General features: G+C 39.1%; 1 protein-coding gene across 1 annotated transcript in view; it reads left to right on the top strand.

The window, feature by feature from the left end:
- Nucleotides 1–1,126: 1,126 nt before the first annotated feature.
- The window catches only part of LOC135473565 (uncharacterized), a 31,261-nt gene continuing 5,646 nt past the window's right edge, over nucleotides 1,127–26,741 (top strand). The window contains exons 1-14 of the mRNA XM_064753420.1: nucleotides 1,127–1,363; nucleotides 12,852–13,012; nucleotides 13,202–13,496; nucleotides 14,448–14,531; nucleotides 14,880–14,977; nucleotides 17,588–17,732; nucleotides 17,829–17,954; nucleotides 18,991–19,116; nucleotides 20,568–20,735; nucleotides 22,165–22,290; nucleotides 24,405–24,572; nucleotides 24,948–25,019; nucleotides 25,513–25,578; nucleotides 26,193–26,354. Of these exons, the coding sequence (XP_064609490.1) occupies nucleotides 1,127–1,363; nucleotides 12,852–13,012; nucleotides 13,202–13,496; nucleotides 14,448–14,531; nucleotides 14,880–14,977; nucleotides 17,588–17,732; nucleotides 17,829–17,954; nucleotides 18,991–19,116; nucleotides 20,568–20,735; nucleotides 22,165–22,290; nucleotides 24,405–24,572; nucleotides 24,948–25,019; nucleotides 25,513–25,578; nucleotides 26,193–26,354 (2,034 nt within the window). The remainder of the gene's footprint in view (nucleotides 1,364–12,851; nucleotides 13,013–13,201; nucleotides 13,497–14,447; nucleotides 14,532–14,879; nucleotides 14,978–17,587; nucleotides 17,733–17,828; nucleotides 17,955–18,990; nucleotides 19,117–20,567; nucleotides 20,736–22,164; nucleotides 22,291–24,404; nucleotides 24,573–24,947; nucleotides 25,020–25,512; nucleotides 25,579–26,192; nucleotides 26,355–26,741) is intronic.

Here is a 26,741-nt window from a genome sequence, read left to right as displayed (position 1 = left end):
GTGTTAAGTGAGACAGCAGGTAGCACAGAGTAGTGGTTGTTTTTATAATATGAGCATGTCCAGATCTTCTTATTTAAATTTGTCAGTGGGAAGGTCTGTCAGCAACCTGCAGATGGTTGTGAGTTTACCCAGGGCTCTGCACTGTTTCCTCCCACCATAATGCAGTCTGCTGTTGTATAAGTGAAATATTCTAGAGTACAGCATAATAACACCATCATCAAATAAATAAATATATCTTATTTAAATATTTACACAGCAGTCATTTCTGTGTTATTTCACAATGACAAGACACAAGACATATACAAAACTAATGGCTTCTTAAGTTTTTTTTTTATTTCAGTCCTGTTTAGCTGACTTGTATAAAACCTGACACCAGTAACACTATCCTGAGTCTAAAAAATCAGTAATGACTCATGAAATATTATCCTACTTGTTAACCAATCTGTTTGTTTGAACTATTCTTACTTGTGAACAGCATGGCAAGAGAGGGCAAGATTTTTACCCCTGGAAAAGAAAGTTTATATATGTATATCAGGTAAATGTAGCACTTTATATATATAAAACATTAAACCACAATCCATCACAGTAGGGAGTTAATATTGAGTGGGTTGACAGAAGCACTGTGCAGATTCCTGGGGGCACAGTTGGTCTCCAGTTATACAGGAAAACTCTTTGAAGTAAAGCTTGAGGCTCTGTAGGGGGGTCATGGGCTGGCAGGCCAGGGGTGCAAACACACAATCCAATTTGATAAGTGTGTATATACATATTGGTATACGATCCCATAATTATGCCTCCTCGAAGTGTAAACGCTCATTCAGAAAATGCGTACAACCGTTAGCTGGATTTGGATGAAGTCCCTCGGTGTCTCTGGCATGAATCCCTCTTGCCCATTGTCCTTGGCATGCATTGTTAATCTGCTGTATTGATATCTACCTGTGCATTTGTGTCAGCATGTCGGCAAGCCTTTGACTGATCTCAGCCAAGGAGTCGCCGCTATGAGGGTAGGGCTAGAGCGCTGAGGCCACATGGTGGACTGTGAGGGGTTATAACAGGAGTAATTAGAAGATATTTAATAGACACCCAAGATAAATGAGCACTACCTGATCATTTCTGCTAACATTGAGGTATGTTAGGTGAGCTGTCTGCCTCCTGGCACCAGTCCGACTGGGAAGACTGGGCGAGAAGCATGCTGGACTACCCCTCAACACCCAGGGACAGCTTCCTGCCAGTTAACCCCAGGGAAACCTATCCCAGGGGACAGGAACATGCAGTGGATGACTGGACAAATGGGTTAAAATCAATGCCCTCTAAGATCAACAAATTTTGGTCAACTCCAGACTTTTCTGTCAAGAGGAAAAACTTGGTAAGTATTGTTTTTTTTGAAATTTCATTACTTGATTTGCTGCTCAGTGAATACAGATTGCTTATCAGTTTGCATACACATGACATCATGCTGTTAAATCTTAACTGCTGGTAGTATTTCACCTGAAGTTCGACAGGTAAAAATGCACTTTTAGAAATACATGAAGGTGTTGAAATGATACTGAGATGCTAACAGTTAAGTATTTTGTGATAAGAAATTAATGAAACAAAAAACTCTTTAAGTGGCCCTTTAAGGAAAATCAAGCAAAACATGTCACCTAAAAAATGCTAAATAGTAGATGAAATATGAAATGGGATGCTGTGTCCATATATATATATGTATGTATGTGACACATTGTATCTATGTGAATAACTTTTATAGTAATGTTATGTAATACATTTTGTACAAGTGTGACATATTTTACTCAAGTATTTGCTTGACTTGTATGGCATATGTCGTATTGTCTCAAGAGGTGGGGTTTAAGAAATGTGACACATTGTGCACAAGTATTCACATGACTTATATGGCATGTGTTATATTGTCTCACGAACTCTTGTGCGAGAAATGTGACACATTGTACACAAATATTCACATGACTTATATGGCATGTGTTGTGTTGTCTCAAGAACTCTGGTGTAAGAAATGTGACACATTGTAAACAAGTATTCACATGACTCGTACAGCATGTGCTATGTTGTCTCAAGGAGTGTGATGTAAGAAATGTGACACATTGTACACAAATATTCACATGACTTATATGGCATGTGTTGTATTGTCTCACGAACTCTTGTGTGAGAAATGTGACACATTGTGCACAAGTATTCACATGACTTATATGGCATGTGTTGTATTGTCTCAAGAACTCTTGTGTGAGAAATGTGACACATTGTACACAAGTATTCACATGACTTGTATGGCATGTGTTGTATTGTCTCACGAACTCTTGTGTGAGAAATGTGACACATTGTGCACAAGTATTCACATGACTTATATGGCATGTGTTGTATTGTCTCAAGAACACTGGTGTGAGAAATGTGACACATTGTAAACAAGTATTCACATAACTCGTACAGCATGTGCTGTGTTGTCTCAAGGAGTGTGATGTAAGAAATGTGACACATTGTACACAAGTATTCACATGACTTATACGGTGTATGTTGTGTTGTCTCAAGAACACTGATGTGAGAAATGTGACACATTGTACACAAATATTCACATGACTTATATGGCATGTGTTGTATTGTCTCAAGAACTCGTGTGAGAAATGTGACACATTGTACACAAGTATTCACATGACTTGTATGGCACGTGTTGTGTTGTCTCAAGAACACTGGTGTGAGAAATGTGACACATTGTACACAAATATTCACATGACTTATATGGCATGTGTTGTATTGCGTCAAGGACTCTGGAAATGAAAGAAATGTAACACGTTATATCCATGTGTATTACATAGTGGTGCATACATGTAGCTCATGTAATAGGGTTATATGACATGTACCGATAGACACATTTTCCTCTGCAGAGTGATCAGAAACATAACAGAAAAGACAACTACAATTTAGGTCTAATCATATTATTATATAAGAACATGTGTTAGATGTAATTTAGTTTATACCATTTGGTATATTTCAAAGAGAATTTTTCACTTGTTCAATCAGATTTTCCTCTTCATGTTTTAATAAATTTATATTCATTCCTTGGCTTCATAAGTACTGGTAATTGGTTTTGAAATTTAATTAAGCTGCCAGGGATCATAATAATTTAGGTGAATAACTGATAATAAGCTATAAATACCCTTTGTGTTAACTTCTGTGCCCCCAAGCTTTCTGTTCAGGGTTTATGTTTAGATTTATGGCTATTATTGTCTAATATTAGAGCAGTTGAGCTATGCATGCCTGCTTTCAGACTCTCTCCACAATGGTAATATTCATGTAATCTTCACCATACTGCATCCCGTCATGTCTAAGCCCTATTCTTATGAGACAATCTTTGTCTTGTTAACCTACTGGTAAGTTCTGATTTGTTTGCATTTGCTAACGGGCAATCTGCATCTGAAGTTGTGTAATTTAGTCCTCTCCTTTCTCATCCTCTTATTGGTAAGTATAATCAATATCCCACTTCCTTTCCTTTGTTGTCCATCCATTTTAGAACTGATCTTATTATATCTTTGATACTTTTTTTCTCCCCATCCACTTTTATAGGGGCGATCTCCATCTCACTATGTATACCTGAATACACTTCTGAATTTTGCAATCCACATAAGGCTAACCTACACCTTTACTGACTTTAGAACCAGCTTTCTTTTTTATGTTTTTTTCCCATCCTGTTGGCGGCATACTCCATTTGACTGCCAGTACATGTAACTTCAGTTCTTTTTTCCTGTCAGTAATAAAAAGAGCTCTGTGTAAACAACCTTTTCCCTTCCTTTCATGTTCTGTTTTCTATCAGATTCCTTTTTCTCTTTGGCCCAAATTTTTCTTTCCTTGGATCGTGCTTTCTTCCAACATCCACTTGCCATTGTCTTTAGTCTCTTCATGTACAGTTTTTCCAACACATATTTCCTTCTGGATGCTCTCCTTCCCAATACCCTCAGCTGACTGTCACTTTGAAGTTTCACAGTGCTTTCTCATTTTCACCACTTAAACTCTTTATGACCAAGCTCTTACAGTTCAGTTTTATGCATCTCAATACAACATTTCTCACCCATCACTCACTGTATCTTGTCCCTCTGAGCTTACCTCTATTATAGTTACTGGTACAATGTCTTCTTCATCACTGATCAACTCCATCCACAACTGTTCACATTTAACAGTTAACAGTTCATGCCTCTGGACACGCCATTTGGCCAGAATTTTCAATTCGGCAGGTTTGATTTGAATGGATCCGTTTTAAAATAATTGCCTTTAGACAGCACTACTCAATATTGTACACATGCTTGAATTTGTCAAAGCTGCGCATCCTTATTTGACTTGTTTCGTCCGTGCTTGTTTGGCCAGGCATTATACCCCACCTAACCTGTGGAGGTTTGTATTGGGGAACAAACCCCGACCCACACACATGGACGCTAATGATATTTATGGCTGACAAACTGGTCACATTAATGGGCTGTGTGTAAACAGTAGTGGTGATAGATTTACTGTAGCCGGGGACCTGCCACCCAGATCCACTAAGGAGGGAGCGACCTACCACACGCCCCATGGCCCACCATTGCTCTCCTTTACCTCAGGTCTTATACAGGTAACACAGGTCAGTTTACAGGCTACTTTGACATGCAGACTCGCATAACAATATCAGGTAGATGTTCTGTATATACACATTTTCTAGAAAGCTTTAGAATTAGTTTCTATTTTCTGATGGTTGTTTATATTCATATTTTTAAAGAGACACATAAGAGCTTGTTTACAGAAGAACTTATTCTTCCCTACAACTACAGTCAGATAAACTGTTTTAATGGATCATGGGATTTAAGTTTTGTGGGATAATTAGCATGATCGTGCATTTTAATGATTCCATTTAGCAGTCTAGAATTCCTGGACTGTGCATATTTTTGGAGTTATTTTGCAGTCTGTGTCTGTCAGAACTATTCCGTGTTCATAGTACTGTGTAGCTATGCTTGTTCCATTGAAAGCAAATTCAAATATTTCAAGTCTTTTTTATAATTTATTTTAATTGTTTAAATGTTGGGTGTATATATTAGGTTTCCTCATTAAAGTAGTTCAATAATACAAGCTATTTTGGGTAATGCTTTGTCCTACCCATAAATTAGTAGAAGGGTTGAGGTAGAAAGTCACCACTTGCCACCATTCACGTAATCTTACCATGTGTGCTTGTCCCAAATTCAAAACCTAATGGTAACTCATGGTATATAGAACTAAATATACATGTATGTAACACTGAAGGTAACAGTTTTTAATTATTTATGCAATGGCTTTATTTATCATGGGTAGGTTATGGCTGAGGTACATTTTTAGCTGCATATAACAAAGACATTTACTCTAGTCCTATACATACCGGTATTTAGGGCGTACCTGTACATATGTAATAGACACGCCTGTAGATGAAATCCCCATGAATAATAGTTAGTTCCAGAACCTGCTGATATTGGAGAAGACTCAAGTACATGTAGACACAGTCTGTGCTTACACGTCTCTGCATGTTTTGTTTTTTATCTGCCTCATTGTCTAATCATCATGGGTTTATTTCATTATTGGTTTTACAGAGTATAGTGTCATTTGTGGACAAACATGACATTTTTGTTCTGGTAAACACAGACATTTTAACAATCACCACTTCTTAGTCATGTGATAGTCTTATTGTGTGTGTTAATAATTAGCTGTTCAATAACATAGGATATGTCATACCTGGACAATTTACACCTGGGACTGTAAGGTGTGCATTGTTATGGCTGGCAGGTTAAAGGTCCAGTGGGCTGTTGCATAAAAGCAGGTCAAAAACAAGCAGGACTTATGGTCAAAATCTTGAAGTCTGATTAAACATTTCTTTTTGGATCTAGGGGATTGATTTTGGAAACAGTAAGCAGTTATGTGTAGACAAATCTGTCTGCATCACCATAGTCGAAACTTATGTTTCCAATATATACGTTTCACACTAAAGTCTTAAAAATAGGCTTAATTTAAAACTGACTCTGTAGAATCTGGCTCCAACATTGGTTTGCCAGCTGTTGGTAATAAAGTGGACGAAAGTTACATGTGTGAAAATGTTAATGAGAATTTATGAATTGTTTTGTGTGAATTGGGTGATGCATGTACTTAAATTGTCTGTGTTTAAGTTTAATATGATGCTTTACTTGAGACACTTTGGAATCTTTCACCCATTAATGAACATAGAAGTGAACAAGCCTTGAGTGTGATGTTAAACACCAACAAAGTAAATAGATATTTCATCCGTATTCAACTGTTCTCAACTTATTACTGTATTCATGCATTTCATTTCTGCACTTGCACTTGAGACTTAATCCCCTGTTATGGAGCATAGTTTACTTTTCAGGCCACACAGATTGGTTCTAATTGGTTAAATACCTTTCTTTAAATATTCTGCTCCTGACAGTAATGTTAGCCGTTCAGAATGTTTCCATTGTCCACTAAGGCAGGTCTGACCGTATGGTCATCTGTACACCACAGTTGATTGTCCACGTTTGTTGACTGTATTACATGAGCACACACATACCTTTTACACAACTCACACAAATAGATATTTGTGTAGCTGTTTAAATATTCCCCTCATTTTCAGTTGTTTAGTCCCGCAGACGTAAGTGTATATCTTTGAGAGTGGTCAGCCAAGCATCGATGGTTGTTTTCGTGTGGTCTTTTGTGTCCTTGGTCAGTTATACAATGGCAGCACTGACAGGGACAATAAGTTGTTCAAGCCTCTTGTCCACACAATTCTGTAAACATGGTGGCCGTTGGCGGGGGAATGCTTTGTGGCACCACTCTCAGGAAAGTGTCCAAACTTTATGTAAACACTGTTTGTTAATGGCTGAAAGGTTTTCATAAAGGAAGTCAGGCCTCATTGCCTATGGCGTTATATTAAATGATGTCATAAAACTCCATTTAGTGACATCATTCTGATGTAAAAAAATACATTGACAAGAGCCATGAAATGATAAAAAAAAACAAGGGTTAACTGTTTAATTCATTTGCAATTTGAAGCATTAACACATTCAAAAATCCCAATCCTGTTTTTTTTCCCTACAAATTGCATGAATTGTCACTTTAATAATAGCATTATGTATCTTTCATTATGATGTTAAAATGAGAAGAGATTAGACAGATTACTGTGTAGTACCTGTACAACAAAATATGTTCAGCAATATTTAACATAATTTGAGAATCTGATATTAGTGTGAGGTAATAATAAAAAGAAATCTGCTTCGATTTAGTTTCCGTTTAAAGTTTCTTCTTCTGTTTCATTTTATTTTTTTGTTACATGTTTGTTATCAACCATATTTGTATTACAGTACCAGTATGTGAATGATAAACATCTTACCTGTACAGGTGTACAGATTGTGTCCCTCAACTTTTATCACCCTCTGGTTCATTTAGTGGTGTGGATAGGTCTCCCCTGAGCCATTATCATACCCTCTGTTCTCTACTGTTCAAATATTGAGCCAACAGTTAGGGTGACTAGAGTCTGGGAGGGGGGGGGGGGGCTAATATGTACCTGTTTGTCAGGTGTGTTGTGAAGACAGTCCCCTGTGTACTAGGGTCCCTAGAGTGGAGGGATGTGAAAGGATAGCTGTGTAGCTAGCTGTGTTCTATCACTCACTTAATAACACTCAAGCTTTCTTTCAACAATTTCAATAAGTTCTGGGTTTATCTGACACGTTAAAGTGAAATCAGTAACAACAGCTAGAATCTGATATTATCCAAACAAATATCAGATTTCTTGCAGCAGAAAACTCTTTTTGAATGTTATTCTAGAAGATTGACTTCCCACTGGTTCTGCTCGGTTTCCTTCCACCATAATGCTGGTTGCTGTCACATCAGTGAAATATTCTTGAGTACGGAGTAGAACACCATTATATAAACACATAAATAAATAATTAGAAGACTGTTAATTATAATCTAAAAAGAATGTGCACTTCAATGTTGTTCTTGTACATGTATATGATATTTACGCCAAGTATAAAGCAATTAGAAAATTAATTTGCTTAGTAAGCCACCTGTGTATGAATGAATTTTTGAATGATTTATTCTGTTTTATACTGCTTTTGTAATTTGTTCCAATAAATCGCACCCTCCTATTTAAGTTGACTCTTCTTTGTGAGATGGGCCTCTGTGGCTCAGTTGGTTAGCGCGCTAGCACGGCGTAATGACCCAGGAGTCTCACACCAATGCGGTCAGTGTGAGTTCACACCCAGCTCATGCTGACTTCCTATCTGGCCCGTACTTGGGAAGGTCTGGCAGCAACCTGCGGATGGTCATGGGGTTCCCATGGGCTCTACTTGGTTTCCTCCCACCATAATGCTGGCACCGTTGTATAGGTGAAACATTCATGAGTACATCATAAAACACCAATCAAATAAATCAAATAAATAAATCTTCTTTGCAACATTTGCCTTGAATGTGATTGCAAAGGTATTGTTCTTGTTATACATTAATGGGTGAAAGATTCCAAAGTGTCTCAAGTAAAGCATCATATTAAACTTAAACACAGACAATTTAAGTACATGCATCACCCAATTCACACAAAACAATTCATAAATTCTCATTAACATTTTCACACATGTAACTTTCGTCCACTTTATTACCAACAGCTGGCAAACCAATGTTGGAGCCAGATTCTACAGAGTCAGTTTTAAATTAAGCCTATTTTTAAGACTTTAGTATGAAACGTATATATTGGAAACATAAGTTTCGACTATGGTGATGCAGACAGATTTGTCTACACATAACTGCTTACTGTTTCCAAAATCAATTCCCTAGATCCAAAAAGAAATGTTTAATCAGACTTCAAGATTTTGACCATAAGTCCTGCTTGTTTTTGACCTGCTTTTGTGCAACAGCCCACTGGACCTTTAACCTGCCAGCCATAACAATGCACCCCTTACAGTCCCAGGTGTAAATTGTCCAGGTATGACATATCCTATGTTATTGAACAGCTAATTATTAACACACACAATAAGACTATCACATGACTAAGAAGTGGTGATTGTTAAAATGTCTGTGTTTACCAGAACAAAAATGTCATGTTTGTCCACAAATGACACTATACTCTGTAAAACCAATAATGAAATAAACCCATGATGATTAGACAATGAGGCAGATAAAAAACAAAACATGCAGAGACGTGTAAGCACAGACTGTGTCTACATGTACTTGAGTCTTCTCCAATATCAGCAGGTTCTGGAACTAACTATTATTCATGGGGATTTCATCTGCAGGCGTACACGTGTGTCTATTACATATGTACAGGTACGCCCTAAATACCGGTATGTACAGGACTAGAGTAAATGTCTTTGTTATATGCAGCTAAAAATGTACCTCAGCCATAACCTACCCATGATAAATAAAGCCATTGCATAAATAATTAAGAACTGTTACCTTCAGTGTTACATACATGTATATTTAGTTCTATATACTATGAGTTACCATTAGGTTTTGAATTTGGGACAAGCACACATGGTAAGATTATGTGAATGGTGGCAAGTGGTGACTTTCTACCTCAACCCTTCTACTAATTGTGGGTAGGACAAAGCATTACCCAAAATAGCTTGTATTATTGAACTACTTTAATGAGGAAACCTAATATATACACCCAACATTTAAACAATTAAAATAAATTATAAAAAAGACTTGAAATATTTGAATTTGCTTTCAATGGAACAAGCATAGCTACACAGTACTATGAACACGGAATAGTTCTGACAGACACAGACTGCAAAATAATTCCAAAAATATGCATAGTCCAGGAATTCTAGACTGCTAAATGGAATCATTAAAATGCTCGATCATGCTCATTATCCTACAAAACTTAAATCCCGTTGTATAGGTGAAACATTCATGAGTACATCATAAAACACCAATCAAATAAATCAAATAAATAAATCTTCTTTGCAACATTTGCCTTGAATGTGATTGCAAAGGTATTTTACTTATTTATTTATTTGATTGGCGTTTTACGCAGTACTCAAGAATATTTCATTTATACGACGGCGGCCAGCATTATGGTGGGAGGAAACCGGGCAGAGCCCGGGGGAAACCCATGACCATCCGCAGGTTACTGAAAGACCTTCCCACGTACGGCCAGAGAGGAATCCATCATGAGCTGGACTTGAACTCACAGCGACTGCATTGATGAGAGACTACTGGGTAATTACGCTGCGCTAGTGCGCTAACCGACTAAGCCACGGAGGCCCCACAAAGGTATTTCATCTGAAATTAAATGTTATCAGAGTAAATACACAGTGATGATTGTGTTACATTTTTGTGTTATTTTATATGTGTATCAATTTTTAGCCTATGTTCTGCCAGAAATAAACTAATTAGGAGAGCCCATAATAATTTGCTCACAACTCTGTGACTTTTGGAATAATGTCACATGAAAGTGGCCTCCATATTTCATTCGTCTGCTCGTTAACAAAAAACACTACATTTTTTGAAACCTGAACAACATCTTCCCAAATACATTTCATTGGACTATTGTAAAGATTTATATATAATTTAATGACTTTGTGACTACTTTCACAAAGGAAACTAATGCTTTCCACAATTAAAGAGTACAATTAAACAAGGGGAGCCTGTTGACAAAAGTTTATGGAAAAAATGACATTTCAGATCACCATTTAGAAGGCTACATGTAGTTCTCATGGTTTCAGGCTAACTGATATAACTAGAGCTTATATCAGTTAATATCATTGTTCATGAGTTTCCAATTTATTTCTAACCCCCAAATGATAAGCTGTAAATACCCAAGGCACATCACCTGTATCTACTTTGTTCCCCTGTTTATTTCCTTGAGACAGGTAGGCTCTGTGAGTAAACCCCCGCATATAACCCAGGTATAGTTTCATCTTTCTGAAATCAGAAACCTCTACCAAGGGCATGTCAGTGGCGAGGTACAGGTGTGATTCTCACCTGTCCAGCTTATTGTCTGATGATTGATTGGTTTAATGTGCTGATCACTCCTCTGTGCTTACAGGAAGTCATAGCCCAAGTCATGCAATAGTATTGATTAGAATCCCATTAAAGGCTGTGTATGCTTGCAACAGTCCATTACAGTTATTAACGTGATGCTTGTCAGAGAATACTGTGATTCCAGAGATGACAGAGATTGGTTTTCATAGATGGGTATACATTTGGCTTTCCTGATATTTTTTCATGCATTGTAGAACAAGTGCATGAATATTCGTTTCTGTATACTAGTTGTAACTGAGTGATTTAGGCTACATGTCTCTCTTGAGACCACTAGAGATGGACCACAAAGATGCTGAGTTCAAATCCAACTATGGGAACCTGTGCCTTTTGGAAAAAGGTGTGTCATGTAGCTGGTTGTGTCTTATGGCAGAAGGTGCGCCATTTACCTGGTTGTGTCTTAAGGCAGGAGGTGTGCCGTGTGCCTTATGTCAGAAGATATGTCATGTACCAGGTTGTGTCTTATGGCAGGAGGTGTGCCATGTAACGGGTTGTGTCTTATGTCAGAAGGTATGTCATGTACCTGGTTGTGTCTTATGTCAGAAGATGTGTCCTGTATCTGGCTGTGCCTTGTGTCAGAAGATACATCATGTACCTGATTGTGACTTATAGCAGGAGGTGTGCCATGTACCTGATTGTGTCTTATTTCAGAAGGTGTGTCATGTAGCTGGTTGTGTCTTAAGGCAGGAGGTGTGCCGTGTACCTGGTTGTGCCTTATGTCAGAAGATATATCATGTAGCTGGTTGTGTCTTATGGCAGGAGGTGTGCCATGTACCTGGTTGTGTCTTATGGCAGGAGGTGTGCCGTGTAGCTGGTTGTGTTTTATGGCAGGAGGTGTGCCATGTACCTGATTGTGCCTTATGTCACAAGGTGTGTCATGTATCTGGCTATGCCTTATGTCAGAAGATATGTCATGTACCTGGTTGTGTCTTATGGCAGGAGGTGTGCCATGTACCTGGTTGTGTCTTATGGCAGGAGGTGCGCCATGTAGCTGGTTGTGTCTTATGTCAGAAGGTGTGTCATGTACCTGGTTGTGCCTTATGTCAGAAGGTGTGTCATGTACCTGGTTGTGTCTTAAGGCAGGAGGTGTGCCATGTACATGGTTGTGTCTTAAGGCAGAAGATGTGTCATGTACCTGGTTGTGCCTTATGTCAGAAGATGTGTCATGTACCTGGTTGTGTCTTATGGCAGGAGGTGTGCCATGTGGCTGGTTGTGTCTTATGGCAGGAGGTGTGCCATGTACCTGGTTGTGTTTTATGGCAGAAGATGTGTCATGTACCTGGTTGTGCCTTATGTCAGAAGATGTGTCATGTACCTGGTTGTGTCTTATGGCAGGAGGTGTGTCATGTACCTGGTTGTGCCTTATGTCAGAAGATGTGTCATGTACCTGGTTGTGTCTTATGGCAGGAGGTGTGCCATGTAGCCGGTTGAGTCTTATGGCAGGAGGTGTGCCATGTACCTGGTTGTGTCTTATGGCAGGAGGTGTACCATGCAGCTGGTTGTGTCTAATGGCAGGAGGTGTATATGTATTAAAGTAACTGTTTTTTCCGCTTGATGGATTGACTAAAAACTCATCCTATCTATACGTCACATTTGGGAAAGTTTGTTAGTAACCTGCCAAAGTGTAATTGTTTACCCTGAACATTTCGGTTTTCTTCACCCATAAAGCTAACCACCATCACATAAATGACATACGCATGACATACAGTGATTAAATAAATACATGAATCAAAACTCATCTGTATTTAAACCCAATAATCAACTGGTGGTGTCATATACTGATTCTAGCTATAAAGACATTAATGTGTCCATCTGTCTGTCTGTGCATACAGGGACCTCCAGATGAGCCTGACCTAGAGGGAATAACAGGTACCATGTACAACCCCATATATGGGAGTCGTCCCCCCTCTCGGGGCAGTGCCGGGGGCAGGTCTCCTTTAAAGGCAAACCATGACCTCAGACTGACCTTCCCAGACTCAGACAGTGGGTTTAGGTAAGTTAGTTTACTACAGGTGGTTAAATTTTGATAGCCACTTGCAAATACTGTATTTGCTTTCAAAAATTCTTATGGAAAAATACATTTTTAGAGGCAATTAAATGTCATATAAAACATAGAAGGTAATGAAGGTTTTCTATATACATGCATGTGTGGTGCAGTTAAGGCAGTTAAACTTTCTTGCAGTTCAAGTTTAAGGACCCGGTCAGGTGGCTATGGGCTGTCTTCTCTCACAGATGATGGTTTCGGATCCCCGCCTAGAAGCCGACTGATGAGATCCAGGTCACTGTCCCGTCTCAGTGATTCCTGTGAGCTAGAGTCTCCGCCCTTCTCCCCCCTCCCTCAGGACACTGGGTACAGACGACCCAACCTGACCGGAGCTGACCTAATCATCAAGGGGCTGAAGGACAAACTGGAGGAAAGTGAAAACAGAAGAACCGTGTTGATGAGTAAACTGAAGGAGGCTCAAAGTACACTACAGGTGGGTGGGGTCCAGGTGTAGTGATGATGAATAAACTAAAGGAGGCTCAAAGTACACTACAGGTGGGTGGGTCCAGATGTTGTGTTGATGGGCAAACTGAAGGGGGCTCAAAGTACACTACAGGTGGGTGGGGTCCAGGTGTAGTGATGATGAGCAAACTGAAGGAGGCTCAAAGTACACTACATTTGGGTGGGGTCCAGGTGTAGTGATGATGAGTAAACTGAAGGGGGCTCAAAGTACACTACAGGTGGGTAGGGTCCAGGTGTAGTGATGATGAGCAAACTGAAGGAGGCTCAAAGTACACTACAGGTGGGTGGGGTCCAGGTGTTGTGTTGATGGGTAAACTGAAGGAGGCTCAAAGTACACTACATGTGGGTGGGGTCCATGTGTAGTGATGATGAGTAAACTGAAGTAGGCTCAAAGTACACTACAGGTGGGTGGGGTCCAGGTGTAGTGATGATGAGTAAACTGAAGGAGGCTCAGAGTACACTACAGGTGGGTGGGGTCCAGGTGTTGTGTTGATGGGCAAACTGAAGGAGGTTCAAAGTACACTACAGGTGGGTGGGGTCCAGGTGTAGTGATGATGAGTAAACTGAAGGAGGCTCAAAGTACACTACAGGTGGGTGGGGTCCAGGTGTAGTGATGATAAGTAAACTGAAGGAGGCTCAAAGTACACTACAGGTGGGTGGGGTCCAGGTGTAGTGTTGATGGGTAAACTGAAGGAGGTTAAAAGTACACTACATGTGGGTTGGATTCTGGTGTAGTGTTGATGGGTATCCTGAAGGAAACTCAAAGGAGGTCTTGCAGCCTTAGTGTCTTAAATCATGAACTGAAAAATACACTGCTGGTGTTTTGAGTTGCGGTCTGCAGTGCTTCTACAGTACTCTGGAGGAAGCCCAAAGCTGAGTGCAAAACAGTTTGTGACAGAATTGTGTATGCATTGTTATTCAGGCTCAAGGGGACAGGCTAGACAGAATAGAGAACACTGCCAAAGAAAACGAATTTGTTGTGGAAGGCCTTAAAGTGAAGGAGCAGGTAATGTGGCAGCTACGATATTTGTTGCCTTTGTAAGTTAAGTTTTGTCATTTGAGATGTCTACCAGTACACTTCCAGTACAAGTCAAAGATAAGGACAGATAATTGATTTGTATTCTTTAACAAACCCAAAGGTTAATTCCTATTTCATGAAATTTTGTGAAAACAGAATTCAATAATTTTTCTCACAAATAATGGTTTCTTCAGTGTAACCCAGCCATTATTTTTTCTGAGAATATTTATTTGGAAAATGAGTTCAGTACCACATGGAAGAAGCTGTGCAAACAGTCACCAGATCATAGCACCTCCTACAGACCTGTACGTAACATGTTGTTGTGTACCTTCCTAGGAATACAGACAGAAAATCGGCAACCTGGAGAGAGAGCAAGATGAGAAAGACTTTCTGAGATTAGAAAATCTTAGGCTAAGAGAAGATATGCAGACGAGGTGAGTTCTTTAAGAGGCATATAGAAGTTGACTGAGTAACATCACAAAGTTTCTATATGGATACCAACTTCTGATTTTATTTTCAAGCATGTGAAAAATGCTAGATGACGATGTTAGAATGTACACTGAAACGTCGTTGAAAATAAAAAATCAGAAATTGGTATCCATATGGAAACTTTGTGATTTTAGACCAGGTGAGAATACTCATAATTACAGAGCCACCAGTCTGGGTCACTATCTGAATATGGCTGTTTCACTGACATTGATCATTACAGAGCCACCAGTCTGGGTCACTATCTGAATATGGCTGTTTGACTGACATAGATCATTACAGAGCCACCAGTCTGGGTCACTGTCTAAACATGGCTGTTTCACTGACATTGATCATTACAGAGCCACCAGTCTGGGTCACTATCTGAATATGGCTGTTTGACTGACATAGATCATTACAGAGCCACCAGTCTGGGTCACTGTCTAAACATGGCTGTTTCACTGACATTGATCATTACAGAGCCACCAGTCTGGGTCACTATCTGAATATGGCTGTTTGACTGACATTGATCATTACAGAGCCACCAGTCTGGGTCACTATCTGAATATGGCTGTTTGACTGACATAGATCATTACAGCGTCACCAGTCTGGGTCACTATCTGAACAAGGCTGTTTGACTGACATTGATCATTACAGAGCCACCAGTCTGGGTCACTGTCTAAACATGGCTGTTTGACTGACATAGATCATTACAGCGTCACCAGTCTGGGTCACTATCTGAATATGGCTGTTTTACTGACATAGATCATTACAGAGCCACCAGTCTGGGTCAGTATCTAAACATGGCTGTTTGACTGACATAGATCATTACAGAGCCACCAGTCTGGGTCACTATCTGAATATGGCTGTTTGACTGACATAGATCATTACAGAATCACCAGTCTGGGTCACTATCTAAACATGGCTTTGACTGACATTGATCATTACAGAGCCACCAGTCTGGGTCACTGTCTAAACATGGCTGTTTGACTGACATTGATCATTACAGAGCCACCAGTCTGGGTCACTATCTGAATATGGCTGTTTCACTGACATTGATCATTACAGAGCCACCAGTCTAGGTCACTATCTGAATATGGCTGTTTCACTGACATTGATCATTACAGAGTCACCAGTCTGGGTCACTATCTGAATATGGCTGTTTGACTGACATAGATCATTACAGCGTCACCAGTCTGGGTCACTATCTGAACATGGCTGTTTGACTGACATAGATCATTACAGAGTCACCAGTCTGGGTCAGTATCTAAACATGGCTGTTTGACTGACATAGATCATTACAGAGTCACCAGTCTGGGTCACTATCTGAATATGGCTGTTTGACTGACATAGATCATTACAGAGCCACCAGTCTGGGTCACTGTCTGAACATGGCTGTTTGACTGACATTGATCATTACAGAGCCACCAGTCTGGGTCACTATCTGAATATGGCTGTTTGACTGACATTGATCATTACAGAATCACCAGTCTGGGTCACTATCTGAATATGGCTGTTTGACTGACATAGATCATTACAAAGCCACCAGTCTGGGTCACTGTCTAAACATGGCTGTTTCACTTATCATTACAGAATCACCAGCCTTGGTCGCTGTCTGAACCTGGCTCACTTCTCATTACAGTCACCAGTCTAGGTCACTCTCTGACATGGGTGTTTGACTTATCATTACATTGTCACAAGCCTAGGTCACTATCTGACATGGGTGTTTGACTTATCATTACAGAATCACCAGTCTGGGTCACTATCTGACATGGGTGTGTGACTTATCATTACAGGATCACCAGACTAGGTTGCAATGTGAACATTGCTGTTTGACTTATCATTACAGAATCACCAGTCTAGGTCACTATCTGACATGGGTGTTTGAATTATCATTACAGAATCACCAGTCTAGGTCACTATCTGACATGGGTGTGTGACTTATCATTACAGGATCACCAGACTAGGTTGCAATGTGAACATTGCTGTTTGACTTATCATTACAGAATCACCAGTCTAGGTCACTCTCTGACATGGGTGTTTGAATTATCATTACATTGTCACAAGCCTAGGTCACTATCTGACATGAGTGTTTGAATTATCATTACAGAATCACCAGTCTGGGTCACTACCTGACTTGGGTGTTTGACTTATCATTACAGAATCACCAGTCTGGGTCACTGTCTGACATGGGTGTTTGACTTATCATTACAGAATCACCAGTCTGGGTCACTACCTGACTTGGGTGTTTGACTTATCATTACAGAATCACCAGTCTGGGTCACTATCTGACAAGGGTGTTTGACTTATCATTACAGAATCACCAGTCTGGGTCACTATCTGACATGGGTGTTTGAATTATCATTACAGAATCACCAGTCTGGGTCACTATCTGACGTGGCTGTTTGACTTATCATTACAGGATCACCAGACTAGGTTGCTATGTGAACATTGCTGTTTGACTTATCATTACAGAATCACCAGTCTAGGTCACTCTCTGACATGGGTGTTTGACTTATCATTACATTGTCACAAGCCTAGGTCACTATCTGACGTGGCTGTTTGACTTATCATTACAGAATCACCAGTCTAGGCCACCAGCTAAAGACACTCCAGTCACAGCACTGTACCACAGAAGCCGAGAGCAGCAAGAGGACCTCTTTGCTGGAACAGACGTCTAAAGCATTGAACTTACTAGAGGAAGAAAATGCTAAATTTCAGAAGGTTTGTTGAATAGCAGAAAACTCTTCAGCATATTTCCTGTAGTACCTCAAGTTTCTAGACACAGTAATCTCTATTGATGCATTTTTTGTGTTTTAGGAGAGAGATTCGGCTGTTTCAGAGATGAAGACTGCCAAGGATCAGTACCATGTGGTCAAGGCAAAGTTTTCTCTGGTAGAAGAGGAAAATGCACAGATAAAAACAACACTGAAAAAAATTACGGAGGTTTGTAATTTATGACATTCCCTGGGGCCTCCGTGGCTCAGTTGGTTAGCACGCTATCGTAGTGCAGTGACCCAGGAGCCTCTCACCAATGGGGTCGCTGTGAGTTCAAGTCCAGCTCCGGCCATAAGTGGGAAGGTCTGCCAGCAATCTGCAGATGGTCGTGGGTTTTCCCCGAGCTCTCCCTACTTTCCTCCCACCATAATGCTGGCTACCGTCATATAAGTGAAATATTCTTGAGTACCGGTACGGCGTAAAACACCAATCAAATAAATAAATAAATAATGACATTCCCAAGGCTCCCTATGGGATGAGACGAATAAAAAGTTATGGAAAATGAAGCTCATTCAGTGCCTTGAAATGGCCTTGAAATTCCTATTTGGCAATGTTTTGGTCTATGATTCATTGGTTGATCATGATTTGATTTGTGAAATAATATTATGCCACCATCATGAACAATGGGTACTGGTCAATGAATGCCAGCATGGGATGCCAGCTAAAGGTGCGCATTGAAATAATCTGGAAGAGATCTTGATTTTCAAATTCACAAAAATGAGTGGGAACCTTGCGTACTGAATTTGACCTAAAGAAGTCATTCATTTTGTTTTATTCTAATATTAAATATGTTATTAAATATAACTTGATGAAACCTACATTTGTCCAATAAGATGTTAACCTATCTTCCAAGTTAACCTCAAAATACCTTACAAAGAACACTCAAACTCAAAACACCTTAAAAAGAACTCTCAAACTCAGCCAAAAACATAGTAACATAATCATGGACGAAATTTTGGGACAAATATGCTATATGAGATCATGTATTCTTATTATTTTGAGACCTTCAAAGTCCGTAACTGGCCAACAAGCTTGTTGAATCATGAAATAAAAACAACCAGAACAAGAGGAAATTATTTTGTAAGTAACACGATTTTGTTTTAACAGATGTTTATGGCATTTGCCTTCAAGCTGATTGAATCCAGCAGCGGTTAGATGTGTGTTTCCAGAATACCTAATATGCTAATCTTTTGTGTTTCTGTAGGAATATCAGGCCTTGCAGGTGTCAGTAGGAGAGTCAGGGAATAAAGTAGAGGAGCTGAGTTCATTGGTACTGACACTGCGGAATGAAAATGAGAGATTGACCTCTACCTGGGAGTCAACCACACAGGTGAGTGACACCATTCTCAGGGTTAACCACTAAAGTTTGTTATTGACAGCAGATTTTTTCCATCTTTAGCTCACCTGTATGAATTACAGAGAGGTATTGTGAGAGGGTGCTGGTGGTGACAGTGGCAGTGTCCAGTTTGGTTAAATTTTTTGGCCAATCATAGGGTTGCTGTGGGTACCATAATATACAGATAGCCAATCATAGGGTTGCTGTGGCCACCCATAGTACACAGATAACCAATCATAGGGTTGCTGTGGCCACCCATAGTATACAGATAGCCATTCATAGGGTTGTTGTGGCCACCCATAGTACACAGATAGCCATTCATAGGGTTGCAGTGGCCACCCATAGTACACAGATAGCCAATCATAGGGTTGCTGTGGCCACCCATAGTACACAGATAGCCAATCATAGGGTTGCTGTGGCCACCCATAGTACACAGATAGCCAATCATAGGGTTGCTGTGGCCACCCATAGTACACAGATAGCCAATCATAGGGTTGCTGTGGCCACCCATAGTACACAGAAAGCCAATCATAGGGTTGCTGTGGCCACCCATAGTACACAGAAAGCCAATCATAGGGTTGCTGTGGCCACCCATAGTACACAGATAGCCAATCATAGGGTTGCTGTGGCCACCCATAGTACACAGATAGCCAATCATAGGGTTGCTGTGGCCACCCATAGTACACAGATAGCCAATCATAGGGTTGCTGTGGCCACCCATAGTACACAGAAAGCCAATCATAGGGTTGCTGTGGCCACCCATAGTACACAGATAGCCAATCATAGGGTTGCTGTGGCCACCCATAGTACACAGATAGCCAATCATAGGGTTGCTGTGGCCACCCATAGTACACAGATAGCCAATCATAGGGTTGCTGTGGCCACCCATAGTACACAGATAGCCAATCATAGGGTTGCTGTGTCCACCCATAGTGCACAGAAAGCCAGCCATCGGTAATGATTTGCATATCATTATTTTATCATTATCAGAAGTATTTTACCACATAGCTCAACATTTCCTCAGCCATTTGCAGGGTTGCAGTTGTCACCAATAGTACATGGATTGTCAAATACAGTTCATGATTTGCACGAACTGCCCACAGTGTCTTTTACCACCACAATGATTTATAACTCAATACCATGATATGAAATCACAGCTCTGCAGTCTTTATGCATACGATAAGCAGTCATAATAATTGACTGTATAATAATTTTGGCCTGTCTTTTTGATTTAATGGCAAGATATTGCATTATTTAATTAGGGAATAACATCTGTGTATGACAGTGTCAATCATTCTACTTTATTTTGATTTAGCAGTAAATATTAGAACATATTTCATGACTTGAACATTATGCACTTTTCAATCAGATGAGCTACCAGTATTCTCTGAATGCCTTGTTTTTTGTTTCCCTGTAATTATGTAAGTTTATTGATGTTATGCCAGGAGAAGCAGATGCTAGTAGAACAACAAGACAGACTGGAGGAAGTGCTGGGGGACTTGAGGTGTCAGTTGGCCGAGGCAAAACAAGAGAAGGACTCATCTCTGGAGGAAAAGCTGGAGCTGAAGAAACAACACCAGCAGCTGATTACGGACAAAGAGCATCTCATGAAGGTGAGTGGTACTGTTTGAATATTATCAGTGCAAGAGTTTTTGATCATTATGAAATGAATCAAAACTTTTTTAAACTTGTAAATTGATAGTTGCATGCATCATGATTACTTTCTTCCTGATATCTAAAGCAGATTTACAGTGCCTTTACACTCCTTTCTGGTTATTAGGTTTATTCTGCCTTTACTACTCTGTGGTTCAATTTACTCTGCATTTACCCATATCTGTTGAGGTTTTACTCTATATTTACCCATGTCTGATCAGGTTTTACTCTGCATCAACCCATCTCTGATGCTTTTACTCTGCGTTTACCCATCTCTGATCAGCTTTTATTCTGCATTTACCCATCTCTGATCAGCTGTTACTCTGCTTTTACCCATCTCTGATCCGCTGTTACCCTGTGTTTACCCATCTCTGATGAGCTTTTACTCTGCGTTTAGACATCTCTGATGAGCTTTTACTCTGCGTTTACCCATCTCTGATCCGCTGTTACTCTGCTTTTACCCATCTCTGATCAGCTTTTACTCTGCATTTACCCATCTCTGATCCGCTGTTACTCTGCTTTTACCCATCTCTGATTAGCTGTTACCCTGTGTTTACCCATCTCTGATCAGCTTTTACTCTGCGTTTAGCCATCTCTGATGAGCTTTTGCTCTGCGTTTACCCATCTCTGATCCGCTGTTACTCTGCTTTTACCCATCTCTGATCAGCTTTTACTCTGCGTTTACCCATCTCTGATCAAGTTTTACTCTGCATTTACCCATCTCGGATCAGGCTTTTACCTTAGTTAGAACCTTGCATGATTTTTTTTTTCTATTTTTCTCTCTTTTATTCAGCCTGGTCTTGAGTTCTCTTTACTCATCAATGATAGGACTTTATCTTTACTCATCACACATAATGTCTTCCCTTACTCATCAAACATAATGTCTTCCCTTACTCATCAAACATAATGTCTTCCCTTACTTGCTCATCAAACATAATGTCTTCCCTTACTCATCAAACATAATGTCTTCCCTTACTCATCAAACATAATGTCTTCCCTTACTTATCACACATAATGTCTTCCCTTACTCATCACACATAATGTTTTCCCTTACTCATCCTTGGTATTAGTTTGCCTTCACTCATGAAGTACCTGGTAATATTTGGTTTTAGTCAAATGACTTTGTTCAGGCCAATTTTGTGAAGGTACATTTGATGGTCAGTATTTGAAACATGATTTAAATGGTTTTTTCCTCCAGATTTTAGGATGTTTATACACGTTTTCTACATTTGTCTCTTTTTTCAAAACTGTGTTTTGTATTTTTTGTACCTATCCCTGAGTTTCTTCTTTTGTCTTGTTTCTTGTTTTGTTTTGTTTCTTCTTTTGTCTTGTTTCTTGTCTTTATCCATTCATAGTTTATTGTGAGTTGTATTTATGTGAATTCCTCAGAGTAAGATCAGCTTGGAGGAGCTGCTCAATGAGCAACAAGGGGAGGTAACTGCAGCACGACTGAACCGGAACAGAGGTGATGAAGAGCGAAGGCGACTGGAGGAGGAGCTTAAGGCAGTGAAGAAGGTGCGTATTCAAGCTAGTAATGTTTTTATTTGCCTTTCAAATTTATTCAGCCAGTACTTCACGGATTACCTCTTATCATTCCAACAGCAATTATTTGAAGAAAAGTAACATTTTTTTAATCCAGTCTTTTACAGAAAAAACCCTTATCATTCCCTGCATCAATATTTATTAGAAGAAAAATAGCCTTTCTTCAATAAGTACATCACTGAACAACCTTAATCAGTTTAATCATTACTTATTAGTTGAAAAAATACCCTTTTTTTAGTCATTCCATTTGTCAGCACTTATTTCAAGAGAAATAACCTTTCGCCATTACTTCATACGAAGTAAGGCAGAGTATAATGAGCTTGGGGGTGGGGGGGAAGTGCTGTTGGTGCCAGTGTCGGTGTCTGAGTAAGCTTTATTGTCTGGGTCAGTTAAGTAAGCTTTATTGTCTGGGTCAGTTAAGTAAGCTTTATTGTCTGGGTCAGTTAAGTAAGCTTTATTGTCTGGGTCAGTTAAGTAAGCTTTACTGTCTGGGTCAGTTAAGTAAGCTTTATTGTCTGGGTCAGTTAAGTAAGCTTTATTGTCTGGGTCAGTTAAGTAAGGTTTTTTGTCTGGGTCAGTTAAGTAAGCTTTATTGTCTGGGTCAGTTAAGTAAGCTTTATTGTCTGGTTCAGTTAAGTAAGCTTTATTGTCTGGGTCAGTTAAGTAAGGTTTTTTGTCTGGTTCAGTTAAGTAAGCTTTATTGTCTGGGTCAGTTAAGTAAGCTTTATTGTCTGGTTCAGTTAAGTAAGCTTTATTGTCTGGGTCAGTTAAGTAAGCTTTATTGTCTGGTTCAGTTAAGTAAGCTTTATTGTCTGGTTCAGTTAAGTAAGCTTTATTGTCTGGGTCAGTTAAGTAAGGTTTTTTGTCTGGGTCAGTTAAGTAAGATTTTATGTTTGGGTCTGCTAGTCTCACAGTTTTCACCTTTATGAAACTCGGTGGGAATGATGAACATGATGTGGACATTTACTCGTTTTGATTATAAATTAGGGATGTTTGCATTTTTATTAAAATTATCAGGTTTTGGACTTGTGGAGATGATGGACATGCTTTGAAGACTTCATGAAATAAATGATTTTAAATAATCAGGTGTATTTATATTTTAATTCTAATTATGAGTTTTTTGGCTTTTTGCCGTTTTATCTTAGCCAGTATTCAGTTTTGTTGGCCAGGGTAAGGTTTTCTTTTTGGGTCAGATATTCCAACAGGTTCCACATCATCTTTACGAAACTTGGTGGGAATGATGAACACGAGTTGGGGATTTACTCATTTTGAATAATTTGGGATATTTGCAGTTTTAGCTTGCTGTTTGGGTCAGCTGTTGTCAAAAGCTTTCACAATATGTTCAAACTTCTTGGGTTTGATAAACATACTTTGAAGATGTTGGCACACTTGATTTTCTTTTTTGGTAAAAACTAACCTGTTTTGGACTTGCTGTGTTCACATTCACCTCACAGGTGTATATATAGCCTCAGAGTAAGGTTTTATGTTTGGGTCAGCTTTTATCAGTTTTCAGCAGCTCAGTATGAATTAAATGTCCTGTCAACTTAAGCTGCCATTTGGACTGAAGCCATTACTGGAGAGTTGTGGGATTCCTCATTACCCTTGGTTTCAGTCAGTACTTTACTCAACAACACCTTATCATTCATCTGTCTGCTTTTATTTGAAGAAAGAAATAACCTTTTCATCAGTCAGTACTTCAACTTATCATTCCCTCTTGTAGTACTTAAATGAAGAACCCTAATTGTTCCCTCTGTCAGCACTTCGCTGAAAAGCAAATCAGTCCCTTTCTGAGGACTTTACTGAAGAAAAAAAATTTTTGGCTCGGGCAATAATTTTTCTCCTCTTGCAGTATTTTAAACAAAGGAAAACAATAATTCCAATCATCAGTGCTATACTGAAGAAAAAAACTCTTCACCTCAGTCAGTATCTTACTGAAGACACAAAAATCTTTTAGTGAATCAGTACTTGTACTTCATGAAAGTATAGTTTCCTTTCTCAGTATTTAACCAAAGAACACTTCCAGTGTTACTTGTATGTACCATATCACGTTGTCTTGGATACGAGTAAGGATGGTATTTTTTTTCCAGGTGAGTGAGGACTTGTCCAGTGAGTTATCTGGAGTCAAGGCCTCATACGAGAGAGCTGTAGAACAGGTTAACCTCCTGGAGAATGGAAAACGGATTGTAAATCAACAACAACACTTGTTGGAGCAGGAAGTTAGTCGTTTGGAACATGAACTGCAGAACGCTAAAGATGTAAGTGTACATGTCCATGCCCAGGCACATGCCTTGTCATGCCTTGTCATAAAAGGCTGATATCACACCAGTAAATATTTACTGTAATTACGCATGTTAAGATATGTCCATTTATTACTATTCAGATTTTTCTGCGATTGTGCATGGGATGTTTTTCATAAACTTAATGTTTGTTTACATGTCAGATTTACAGAAATTATTAATTTATCACTAATTTGTAAACACACAAATACAAAACATTGTCCTGTGTTAAGCATATAAAGCGGGTTTGCTTAACACTGAAATCAGGGGGAGATAATAGGTCACACTCAGGGGGAATAACTCCTGTGTTGTACTTGGTAATAGGTATAATTTATGTCTTGATTCCATTTACAGAACTTGCAATCCAAAGAAGCCGATTTTAGAATGGAGAGAAATCATTTGGAGGAGACTGCACAAAAGTATAAGGTGTGTTGAAATGAAAAATATTTGCTAACCTGTTTCATAGATGATATACGAGACAACAGAAAAAAAATCCTTTTTTAATTTGAGTGGATTTATATGTCATGTATCACTGTTAAATATGAAAAGTTTATAGTGAATCAAACATTATGGTTTATTTTTTCCCTTGATCCTTTAAAGGAACTTGGTTAAATGATATTTTTGCACATTCATTTTGATGCATCTTAAAGACACATTAAAAAAAGTTTTCATGATCAGAAAACTGTGTATTAAAAAAAAATTCAAGGAATTTGAAAATTTTCTTGAATAGAAATAAATCCATTTATCAAAAATTAGACCTACAAGGTAAGCTTTGTGGACCATATTTTTATTGTTAGACATCGACTCGTAGAATTTATTGTCTAAAGATTGGTATTAGCTACTCATTTGTTTGAAAAGCCAACAAAAGGGACACCTGGTAATCAACAGATGCTAGTATTGTATGCTTACATGTTGCCAGGATGAGCTGCGAGGTTTTAAGGTGGCTAAAGGACAGGCTGAGGATAAATGCAGAGAGCTGGAGACAGTGAGTTCATGCTAACAATATTTGATATTCAGTAATTGGTTGTTGTTGTAATGAAAATGTAATAGATCAAAAGAGTTGTTTGTGTGTGTAGATGACTTAGTTCTACATTCATTTGGTGAAAATTATGTTAATTTAGGAATAATTGATGTAACATACTGGCTTGATATGGGCACTTTATTGGTTAAACCAGAGTACATCCACTGTGGAGGACACTGAAGTTCAATCCTGAGTTAGGTTGTGCCTACATGTTAAGCTTTTTAAACTTGTTTTCTTACTGATGTCAATATATAGTGCATGCAGGAAGGGGCATCATATTATTATTATCATAATATTCATGGCACTTATTCCACTTTGACTCTCACCACAAGGAAACTTGTCTGTATGTTGTGAATGAGTTTTTCATCATACTTGGTGTCTTCAACATTCTGTTCCACTGAGGCAGCACTGTAAATATGTCAGCATTGAATCCAGCCTTCTACAAGAAGAACTGATGTCAAAAACAATGTTAAACCTAGAGCAAACAAGAAACAAAACAAAAAGTACATCACAATAAAACAAAGTAGATGTAAGTTTTCAATGGTTCTGACCTTTAAAGCTTTGGCTAAATGTTTCAGAAACTGAAACGAGCGAACGAGGAGTTACAGCAGAGCGTGTCAGTTCAGCAGTCTGAGCTGGAGTCCTGGAGGAACACCTGTGAGAGGCTGACTGGATCTGTCAGTCGTAAAGAGGCGGAGCTTCAGAGCTTGAGTGACAAGTGTGGGGACCTGGAGGATTTAGTAATTAGACTATTAATGTTACAGATTCTCGTCTGTGTTAGTCATGTAAAAAGTATATTTATATATGCGAAGGACAATCAGATTATCACACTTAAAGTGTCCTCTTGAAATATTCTATGTCCGCTACCTTATTTTATCCACACACAACGTACCCTGATCATCGGTGTCTGCCTCCAATAACAGGGAAAGCAATGTTAAACAAAATGTCAGAGGTGGTATCTTAAAAAGTACTGCTGGTATTAAGATTAGGGTTTGCACATATGTAGAGCACAGTATCACGAGGAGGATATTCCATCCTTGATTTGGTGTATACAAATTAAATATCATAAATTACTGAATTCCTCACTTAGTGTATTGTGTATTAAAATCAAAATTAAACAGAATGTT

This window comes from Liolophura sinensis, chromosome 8 (genome assembly GCF_032854445.1).
Source record: "Liolophura sinensis isolate JHLJ2023 chromosome 8, CUHK_Ljap_v2, whole genome shotgun sequence".
In the NCBI taxonomy this organism is placed as follows: Eukaryota; Metazoa; Mollusca; class Polyplacophora; order Chitonida; family Chitonidae; genus Liolophura; species Liolophura sinensis.
Note: the sequence above shows the minus strand (reverse complement) of the source record. Positions and strands in the feature narration are given on the sequence as shown.